Source organism: Archocentrus centrarchus, chromosome 8 (assembly GCF_007364275.1).
Source record: "Archocentrus centrarchus isolate MPI-CPG fArcCen1 chromosome 8, fArcCen1, whole genome shotgun sequence".
Taxonomy (NCBI): domain Eukaryota; kingdom Metazoa; phylum Chordata; class Actinopteri; order Cichliformes; family Cichlidae; genus Archocentrus; species Archocentrus centrarchus.
This window is the reverse complement of record NC_044353.1, coordinates 21,150,111-21,160,990: the sequence shown is the minus strand read 5'-3', so window position 1 is coordinate 21,160,990 and position 10,880 is coordinate 21,150,111. Positions and strand designations below refer to the sequence as shown.

Sequence of the window (10,880 nt, the reverse complement as noted above, 5' to 3'; positions counted from 1 at the left end):
AAAGTCGGCACCTTTTGCTTTGATTACAGCTTTGCACACTCTTGGCATTAAAGGTCATCTTCACTAGAAGCTGGTCAGTAACTATCAAAAGTGGTCCAGGGAAGGACAATCCACTGAACCATCCAAGATGGGAAAAGATGAGAACAGAAGAAGTCATATCTATAATCAACCAAAAACAAATTTCCTTACATTTTTATATCCAAACATGGTAGTGTTGCCACTACACTATCCAGCTGATGTTGATTTTTAAGAAGCATAAAAATGCAAAAAGAGAAACTTGGTGAATTTGGTGAATGACCAGCCAGTAATGCACTGATGATGTTTCCGTTCATAGATACATAGACAGTACCATAAGATACAAACTTTATTTGTGCTACAAGAAAAAAAGTTTATAAAAATCATTTATATCACTTTATGATACATAATGCATGCATACAAAAAGTTGTTTGACTCAAAACCTTTTTATTCACACAGGAGTACACTTAATAGGTGCTGATGTGCTGCTTTCATTGTCTTAAAGCATTCTAAAGTACACAGATTATTATGTTTTTATCTTCTGTGTTAAGCACAAGAGGTTTACATGTAATGAAATAAAATAAATAAATTTAATCGGTGATTATGAAAGTAAACTTAGAAGCTGACGCCCATTTCTGACAAAACGAAACTTCAGCAGACACGGAAATGAGAGGATTTCAGCTCTTGGACATGTTTTCGCCGGCTGCGTCGCAGGACCAACGGAGATGATTTGCAGGCTTTCCGTTTTCGCAGGACAGAAGAGAAGGTAGGGACGCAGCTCAGCTGGAGTGTTATTTATTTTTGTTATGGTCACCGGGTGGTCAGTGTGTGTGTCATAACGTCAGACTTTCCGCTGTGACAGAGCAGGACTAAACTAATCCTAAAACTGAAAACAGCTATCAGACCTCGCTGTCATGGGCCACGTCTCAGTAAGTATGGCTGCAACTGGGTTGTGGGATGATGCGCTTTGGATGTCGCCCGTCCTTTCTGATAACGTGTCGGTTTATTCTGGAGAGTGAATCAGGACTAAGTGGCCAAGCTAATATTAGCTGCGCAGCTCATTAGGATGGCTGCTATGGGGAAGCTAGTTAGCACAGTGGCTACATTTGTGCAGTGGCACCCTGCGTAGTGTGGCGCGGAGCTTTCGCTGCTGGTCCGAAACGTGTCGTGATTCTGCAGTATTATTATGTCTGTGACTGAGTAGCTGTTTAGTTCGCGTTCTCTCAGTTTTGTTGTTGTCAAACTCAATGGAACACAGGAAGTGACCTAACATGTTTTTTTTACGCGGCAAACGTGATTGGCCGAACTACGAAGCCAAAGATCTGTACATTAATGGATGAGTCACTCCGTACTTGAAAAAGTTGCTCCACTTTTTTGCCTGGAAAACTCATCTCTTGCATACCCAATTTGCAGTTTTTTCCAGTAACACAGGGATATGACTTTAATACATGCACTATGTCTATTTTATGATGGTGTGCGTTTGTTCGACTTTATAAAGAAACTCACAAAATCCTTTTCACTTAAGGAAACTATCACAAAAGACTGAATTTTGCACAGAATTACATTCTTTTGTGTCCTTTCCCCCCAACTGATCTTCATGCTTTTTTCTTCCTTTCCTCACATAAATGACATTCATTAAACTGCTAAACTGCCCACTATGAACTACTTAAATCTTACAATTGAGTCACATGTATTTAGGTCAGATGCCTTAAAACGTAATCTCAGTGGGTTGAAACACTCAAAGCAATTTTTGGGTTAAACTGTAACCAGAAGTCCACTTGTGTTTGACAAAGAGAGAGAGCAGGTCAGCAGCACCTGATTATCAGAAGAATTATCTAGAAATGAAAGTGAAGTAGCCACTGCTGTATTCAGTGTTAATGAATCTTGTTATAACTTTCAATTATGAATCTCAACAGAGCAATTCTCACATTTGCTCTCAAAATCAAAGAATTATGGCATCATTTTAACTCATGGTTGATGACTTCATGTTTTTTTGGTTCAAGAATTACTCAGTTATTAACATAATATTGCGTTAAAAATTTCCATATTATAAGCAAGTAATGTATCTTTTTAGAGTGTGTGGGGGGGAAGGGGGTGTCAGCCTCTCTGTTTACTGCTGTCTGTGAAATATGCTGGATCTTTTTTTAACTATTTATTGCATATGCACAATTTTTTTGTTCCTCATTTGAACTACTTTTGGTAATATGAAGTTTTTTTTTTAAGTCCTTAGAATAATGTGCTATTTTTTAAGGAAGCGATATTCCAGTCTGTTGTGAGAGCTCTCAGTTCTCTGCTCTTTGGTTAAAGTCAGTTTATTATTGGATGCTTGTTTGCAGGCCAGGACACTCTTGCAAAGTTCTTTCCAATTCACTCACTTACAGGCCAGTTTCTTGGGTGTGACTGTTCAAAGTTCAGAGGAGATATTGTGACTGGGTTGTTGTTGCGTAGCTCAACCGTTTCATGTGACACTGGCTTCCAAAATAGAAAGCGAAAGAAGTTCTCGAGATGTCTGAACATTAAGTGAAAATTGTTTCTTTGCAGTGATCACTGAAGTCTGAAGATGAAGTGCTCAAAGTGTGGCCATAACATTACAGAGAAAACAGCCAAATTCTGCAGTGATTGTGGCCATAAGCTGTCTGTTCAACCTGCAAACACACAGGGTAAGTAGATAAGGTCAGAAATGTGGTTTCATCTTAGTGACAACCTTGCTGTGGTTGTTAATTCAACAGAACATGATTTACTCTGCACTGTATTTGATTACCACTGTGCATGTTTTTTTTCAATGCCACTATTCTGTGAGCTGTCAAAATATAAAAATTATGTTTGAACATACAGATCCCCAGGTGTAATTAAAGTACATTTCTCCCCTTTATTCTACATTTTGTCACGACTTGCTCATATCAAAGCAAAATTACATAAAACCAAATAACTATTGTTTCTTTTCCTAGAGATATTTCTGTGGTGTCAGTTCATACTTTGAAAGACTGTAGGATGATTATGACTGGCTCTCAAACTATTTTATATTCCAGTAGGATTAAGACCATGATTATAGCTACTCCTGAATTATATCCTAAAATCAGTCAGGCTCTTGTTTCCTTTTGCTCTTCAGCTGAGTCCAGCATTCAAAGTCTTGGTGTAATATTTGACTTCTCTCTGAGCTTTGAGTCCCATTCTTGTTTCTTGTACTCGAGAAACATTTATTGTGACATATGGTGCTCTTGGGTGAACTGGAAACAATTATTTGTGCGTTTCAAGTTGCCTTTAATCTGTATTCTCTGAATGCTTTCTTACATTAGTAGGAAGCAAAAAAAAAAAAGACGATCTCTAACAGTGTTGTATCTCCTGGTTGAGGTTAATTTGATTTGTGTGTGTGTGTGTGTGTGTGTGTGTGTGTGTGTGTGTGTGTGTGTGTGTGTGTGTGTGTGTGTGTGTGTGTGTGTGTGTGTGTGTGTGTGTGTGTGTGTACGTAATCCGTTGAAGGAGCATGAAGAAAAGCGAGCATATCAGCATTCTCAGAACTGGGATTTTCCCTGTGGTTTGTTGTAACATTTCCTGCTGCAGAAAACCGACGTTCTGACTGTATACATGTTAAAAATTAATGTTAATATTTATCGTTAATAATAATTCATTGTCCAACCCAAGAGCCCCAGGTCAGTAGCTCAGTTTTACTGGCTCCATGTATATTTTCACTGGCATACGGGAAACAAAAACTTTTAGTTTCTAAATCCGCAACAATAATGTTATAAATAAATGAATATGGCCTCGAACAGCTCATGCCCCCTTTAGACTCACCCCTGCTTGTTGATCAGTTGGTTTAGTGAAGGACTCATCAGTGGTGATTACAGGAGCATGTGTGTGTGTGTGTGTGTGTGTGTGTGTGTGTGTGTGTGTGTGTGTGTGTGTGTGTGTGTGTGTGTGTGTGTGTGTGTAGACAGACTCCAGCTCTGGGTTAAAGTGAACATGAAACAATACATGTACAAAGGCTAATTTACACCAGTGAGAGTATAAAAATGGCCCTCAGACTGATTTTTAGTTTCCTTATTTTCCACAGGTTATTGGTTCTGTCACTTGTTAGCTAACATAAACTAATGTTAAGTCTATTATCGGCAGGCAAACAACCAACTGAGTAACGTCGTGTTCTGTACTGACACAAGATGGCGCTACACATGCTATAAAATCTTTAAACACTTATTTCTTAAATCCAGCTTCGCAGGCAGGGTTATAGCTTAGAGTTTTTAGAGCAGGGCCCCATGGTGCAAATTAGCCTTGATACATGTAGCATTTCATGTCCACTTGTAAACTGTGGCAGCATCATCTTCACTGCTGCTGCTGTTCTGTTATCAGTCGTTTTGTTGAAAAACTGAGTGGGACACAACTGCTTAATTCCACATAGGTGTAAGATTACCTATCATAACAACATGGTGACCTACTTTAGACAGGCAAAATGCAAATTTGAGCTTTGTGACTTAATGAACAGTCAAAACAAAGGTTGCCTACGTGGGTCCACACTGAAAACATACAGTTGCCACCTTTTAGTGCTTTAAGAGACTGAAGTCAAAATATTCTTTGCAATCTTCATTGCAGAGTCCTTGACTGATAGTGTGATGTGCCAGAATGAAAAACAATACTTCTGCTGATTTATGTTATTTTTTATTAACCCCTCATCTTTAACCTACATGTAGGAGATCAGCCAAGATCTTTGGTAGCAGATGGGGAAGGTCCAACTGAGAAGTCAGAGTCACAGGAAAGCACCCCAGCTGTGGACAGCAAAGAATCCAATAAATATCCCAAACGGCCAAACGATGAGTCCATCAACAACAACCCAAAGAAAAAGGTGAGCATGTCACTATTGGTTTTTAGCCTGCGGACAGCATATTTTGTACAGTAGGTGAGCAGCTTTGCTTGCTTTTGGTCTACAGTGGGTTTATGCACTAATACAGCCTTCATGGTATAGCTTTAACTGTGTTTTTAAATGTTTATGAATCTGAAACATGTACTTGTGTTCTAATTTAGGATTTTATATTGGCAGTAGTTCACAAAACTGACCCGTCTTCTTTTGTCTATGCAGAAAAAAAAGAGAAAGAAGAACAAAAAGAAGAAAGATGGCAGTGTGTCATCAGACCAAGATCAGTCACATATTTCTCTGGGAGACAACCAGGAGAAGGGGACAGAGGGAGGAAGAGACTCTTCTGACAGTGAAAGCTCAGACAATGCAATGGACACAACACCAGATTCACTCCAAGAAAGGCTCTCATCACTAGAAAGCCAGGCTAGTTCCTTACCAGCTAACAGTATTGTTGCCACTGCTGAAGATGCGAAAGTCAATCAGAGTGAAGAGTCTGGTGCCACAGAACAGGCAAATACAGAGGAGCAGTCTCAGGTGGCAACAAGTAGCCTGAAGGAGATGGAGAGCAATGCACATAAATCTTCTGACAATCAGCCGCCCCACACAGCAACAGCTGACACTCCAGCTCAGAGTCCTGCCTCAGAGGACAAGAAGAGTACAACTTCTCAACCAGGTTCACGTAAAGGGACCGAGACCACTACTGCTAACGATCCAAATGAAAAAAACTCAAAGAACAAGAAAGACGCAGACAATGCTAAACAACCTAAACAGGATCAGAATGCTAATGTGGAGACAAATGCAAAGCAGTCAAAGGAAAACAAACAGAAGGGAAAAAATCAGCAGGACCAGAAACCGAAACAGGCCCCACCAACTGAACAACAAAAAGTTTTTGGCCCTCGTACAGCAAAGGTAATGCTGGCTAATACACTACATATGAAAATAATTGTTATCGACACCATAGTAAGCCCACAGTTCATGCCAGATAGATCTCAGTCTCATAACCTTGAGATGTATTTATCCAACACATTTAATGCTACAGGCTGATAACACGGGCTCCAGTGTGGACTCTGTGGAGCAAATGGAGATTCAGCAGTCTGGAAGTGGGCCGGACTCGACTCCACCACAGACTTCAGATGATACCAAAGGACGTAAAGATGGCAACGAAGATGGCAAAAATTCAAAAACTCAAACAGGCCCGCCCCCCAAAAGGTGATAAAAGCCTCTCAGATAATTGTATTTGTTTCCTTTAACTCATCTTTCCTGATGGTTATTTATTTATTTATTTTTTTTGCCTCCTAGACCAACGAGAAACACGACCATTGCTGCATGTGACAGACTCACAATTTACTTCCACGCGGTTCTCTCAAAGGATTTTAAATTTGATCCAATGGAAGATCGTATCTTCATCAGGGCTGGATCATGCATTGGAAACTGGGATGAGGATGCAGTTGAACTGTCTGTGACCAGGTACTTATTCTCGAGTTAATGGTCATTGAAGTTTAAACAGTTAATCACTCTAAGAAAATATCAAATCATACATTCAGGAAAATAGTCACATGCTGTAGGAAATTTACATTTACAGAGAAATTTACAGAAAAGACACACAGTGTGTGTGTTTGTGTGTTTGTGTGTGTGTGTGTGTGTGTGTGTGTGTGTGTGTGTGTGTGTGTGTGTGTGTGTGTGTGTGTGTGTGTGTGTGTGTGTGTAAGAGCAGATTAGAATCAAGTATAAAAACATTCATACAATTTCTGAATCGCCAAATTAATGCATGCACATTCGTGTGACAATACAACAATTTATGGTTCATTCAGTGGTTTTAGTAACATATTTCCCCAGCAGAGAATCTTTAATGCACTTAAAACACGATTATGTGTTCAGTATTAGATACCATGGTAATTTAGCCAGGTAAAAAGAGAGCCACTTTCATGACACAGAAAACTTAAGCATGGCATAGCTCACTGAGCCATTAATCTCAATTAGTAGTACACCACTCAGTTTACTTTCCTTTTCACGTTTTGGAGGCACTGAACACTACATAACAGGAACACTCTACAAGACCTGATGTTATTAGAGATGCTATAATAGGTGCAATTGTAAGGAAACATCTTTTACTTGTTAGTGGTTCTGTACCTGTGACTCATCGGTGTATATTCACTTACTATTCAACCTTGGACTTTGACATGCTAACTCGAAAGCACCCTCAATCCTAAACCATCAGATATATTCCTGGACAAGCAGGACTTTTATAATATCCTGTCTGACTGACTTTATGCCATTTACATGTGAATTTCTTTTTCATGCAGGGATCTTGGAGAGCATGGGTTTCTGGTTGGAGGCAGCCTGACAACTAGCAAAAAACAAGCTGAGGCTGAGTCAATACCATACAAATATGTTGTCTACAAGAATAAAAAACGGGAGTATGAATTTGAATACATATACAAATTGGATTCTACACACCACACTACCAACAGATGTTTGTTTGTGAAACCCAAACTCATCAATGACAACGGTAAATATAACTTTCACGTAGTCAAGCTCTAATTGTTCTTGCTCAGCTAATGTGCTGGTGGTATTACCATATTTTGTTGTTTCCATTAGAGTAAATTTGTGCTTTTCTTTTTTCTTTTTTTTTTTTTTTTTATAAGGGGACTGGCACCAATATGATGACATCATCTGTGCTCCGCCCGCAAAAGGCATGCTCAAACGTATTAAGGATGCATTCTGGTCTGAAACAAAGAATCTGATTAAAGGCAGAGAAATTGCAGGAAACATAATGCTGGAGACCATATTTGATCTTCTGAGGAGCTGGACTCCTACCAATTTGAGAAGTTTTCTGGTCCAGCTGAATCAGTTCATTCAGGTTTATGGGGAACCTTTTGTATATGAAGAAAAAGAAAAGAAATGGTACTCCCTAAACTATGGGAAAGAAGATGTAAGTTCGCAGTCTTTGTGTACAAAGACCAGATACCTTAAGTTTAAGGACATTGCAACTTACCTATCTCTATGGGTCTTGTACATTCTTAGGTGAAGAAGATGCTTAAAGAATTCATGCTGAAAAATGTGATTCCTCAACTGAAAGATGGAGATCGTAAGAGCCACTACATTCAGGACCCCTTGAGAGCTGCTGTGGTCATGCTCTACGTATGGAGACAGTATCAGATCAGACTTGACGATTCTGAGCTCCATCGGCTCTGCACTGCACTGTGTTTACCCAAACAAGAGAAGGATAATTTTCTCCAGTACTGGGCAGAATTTTCTCAAGATGTGTCTATTCTCAGGTAGTTACCTAGTCTTTTAATAATTCTGGTATCATACATTCATAATCTAATAAGAGTTATATTGCCCTAGTAATGAATTTTCTCTTCATATGTTCAAATAATTCTTCCTCTAGTTTGCCAGAAAGATTGGAGTATCTGATCATCACTGTGAAAAGACTAGGGATGCCTCGATGGATTATGGTCCTACCACTTCTCCATCTACTTAAAGGCACCACAAAGCCTTTTGAAGCACCAACATCTGGAAACTTGAAGTACATGTCATCTTGGGCAGGTTTGCAAGGCCTTGATGTTGGCACCTCATACATGAGCAGTCAAGACAAGAGGTAAGATTCCTCATTCATTTGCCAACAAATACCGTCACTTTCAGACAGCTGCCAGGTATTTTATCTCAATTTTTATTAATGCAAATTTTTTTGATTGCTTTTTCTCAGAGCACTGATAAATGTGATGAAAAGCCGCAGTCACTTAATGGAGGTGGATCCACTTTCACTTCGATCCTGCTTGTACCTGATGTCACTTGATGAACTGACTGAGTGTAGCATTGAACTTAAGGCTGAGCTTTTGGACATGCTTCATATTTTTACCATTAAGGCTCCTCAGGATATCACTGGCAGCAACATGCAGGTGAATGAAAGTAAAAAGACATTTCCATACTTCCGTTCTATAGACTGTGTGTTAAGGTAATCCATTCATGGACCATACAGGTTGTCATGTGCTTTTTTTCAATGGAGCAATAATTTTGAATTATAAATAGCTGCATCTTACATATTTATGGTTTTCTGGTTTTAGGCAGTATCTGACATTCTTTCACACATCCAAGGGACTCTCATTGAGGAAAAATACAGGTAATCTACAGCTTCTGAATAACAAACAGGAAGTCAGTAGATACTACAGTTGTGCTATTTGATTGAAATTGTTATTGAATAAACTGCATTTTACAGAAATTTATAGTTTATTTATGTATTGTGCAAGTTCTATAATGTAAATATGTGCAAACCCCACAGATGAAAATGGTCTATATATATTTTTTCAGTGGTAGTCTTTTATTGATAGGTTATATTAAAGTGACTAATGCTGTTAATGACAGGTGTTCTGCATTTCTGTAGGTGCTTATTTACACTTTGATCCTTTGTTTTCATTTGTCATAGTTATTTTACAGTGGCTTATAGAAAAGAGTGCCTTGCAACTGCAGTGAAACTGTTAGAGAAGATCTGCAGTGGGGTCAAACCGGGATCGCATACCCAGAACTATCCTGACATTCCTGTGGCATGCATGAATCTGGTTGCATCAGTTGCAAACTTTGTTCAGTGTAACAAGCAGCAGGTATGTAAAGTAAGTACAGCTTTTAAATCAGAGTGTTATTTTGTGTTGTTATACTAATAATTCTAATTTAGGAGACTCAAGAAGAAAATGAGGAGCAACAATATGTGAAAGGCGTGGTGATCATTCAGGCGATGAAGATAATGAGAGGATGGATCACTCGGTCATTTAAACAGAATTTGCTTAACAAGAGTTTGTTCACCTTAAACCAAGTGAAGGCAACAGAGGAGATGGAAGTGAGCAGTTTTGCTTTTATCTATCTATCTATCTATCTATCTATCTATCTATCTATCTATCTATCTATCTATCTATCTATCTATCTATCTATCTATCTATCTATCTATCTATCTATCTATCATCTGTCTATCTGTCTGTCTATCTGTCTGTCTGTCTGTCTGTCTGTCTGTCTGTCTGTCTGTCTTGTAAGGCATTTTACAATAAGAGTATCTACTCTTGAGCTGCAGCCATAGTGATTTTGACATTTGACCTTTCATCACCAAATTCCAAACAAATGCAAGTGAATGTTTGTGTTAGATACATTGAAAAATACCTCCATGTGTTCCTGAGGTACGGCATTTTAGAATGAGATGGATGTTTGGTCACAGGGATTCAGCCTTTCTAATCAGTTCAGCCTTGAGTCCAAGTTAACATTTGTGCCAAGTGTGAAGGAATTTTATCAAGAAATATAGCCTTCAAGCATCATCACTGAGGTATAAAACGCACAATACATCACACTGCTAATGCATTTTGACTTTTCCATTCAAGTTATTATGTTGTATTTCAGAAACGGTGATAAATAATGTGAAAGATTTACAGGAGAACTCCCTTTCCAACCAGCTAGGTTCTGCTTGGGCTCATACACTCACCAGCCACTGTGCTGGGTACACCTGTTTGATTGCCAATCACATGGCAACAACTCAGTGCATTTACAGTAGTATGCAAAAGTTTGGGCACCCCTGATAATGTTCATGATTTTCCTTTATAAATCATTGGTTGTTTGGATCAGCAATTTCAGTTAAATCTATTATATAGCAGATGAACACAGTGATATTTGAGAAGTGAAATGAAGTTTATAGGATTTACAGAAAGTGTGCAATAATTATTTGAACAAAATTAGACAGGTGGATACGTTTGGGCACCCCAACAGAAAAATGACATCAATATTTAGTAGATCGTCCTTCTGCAGCAATAACAGCCTCTAAATGCTTCCTGTAGCTACCAATGAGAGTCTGGATTCTGGTTGAAGGTATTTTGGCCCATTCTTCTTTACAAAACATCTCCAGTTCAGTCAGGTTTGATGGTTTCCGAGCATGGACAGCCCAATTTAAATCACACCACAGATTTTCAATAATATTCAGGTCTGGGGACTGAGATGGCCGTTCCAGAACGCTGTACTTGTTCCTCTGCATGAATGCCTCACT

The 10,880-nt window shown here is 38.9% G+C and overlaps 1 protein-coding gene across 1 annotated transcript in view; it reads left to right on the top strand.

The window, feature by feature from the left end:
- Window positions 1-670: 670 nt before the first annotated feature.
- Window positions 671-10,880, top strand: part of rnf213a (ring finger protein 213a) — a 34,426-nt gene continuing 24,216 nt past the window's right edge. Inside the window, exons 1-14 of the mRNA XM_030735280.1 lie at window positions 671-781; window positions 2,557-2,675; window positions 4,698-4,849; window positions 5,084-5,770; window positions 5,901-6,070; window positions 6,161-6,328; window positions 7,165-7,370; window positions 7,507-7,793; window positions 7,886-8,139; window positions 8,253-8,462; window positions 8,571-8,763; window positions 8,929-8,984; window positions 9,288-9,462; window positions 9,534-9,695. Of these exons, the coding sequence (XP_030591140.1) occupies window positions 2,576-2,675; window positions 4,698-4,849; window positions 5,084-5,770; window positions 5,901-6,070; window positions 6,161-6,328; window positions 7,165-7,370; window positions 7,507-7,793; window positions 7,886-8,139; window positions 8,253-8,462; window positions 8,571-8,763; window positions 8,929-8,984; window positions 9,288-9,462; window positions 9,534-9,695 (2,820 nt within the window). The 5' untranslated portion in view covers window positions 671-781; window positions 2,557-2,575. The remainder of the gene's footprint in view (window positions 782-2,556; window positions 2,676-4,697; window positions 4,850-5,083; window positions 5,771-5,900; window positions 6,071-6,160; window positions 6,329-7,164; window positions 7,371-7,506; window positions 7,794-7,885; window positions 8,140-8,252; window positions 8,463-8,570; window positions 8,764-8,928; window positions 8,985-9,287; window positions 9,463-9,533; window positions 9,696-10,880) is intronic.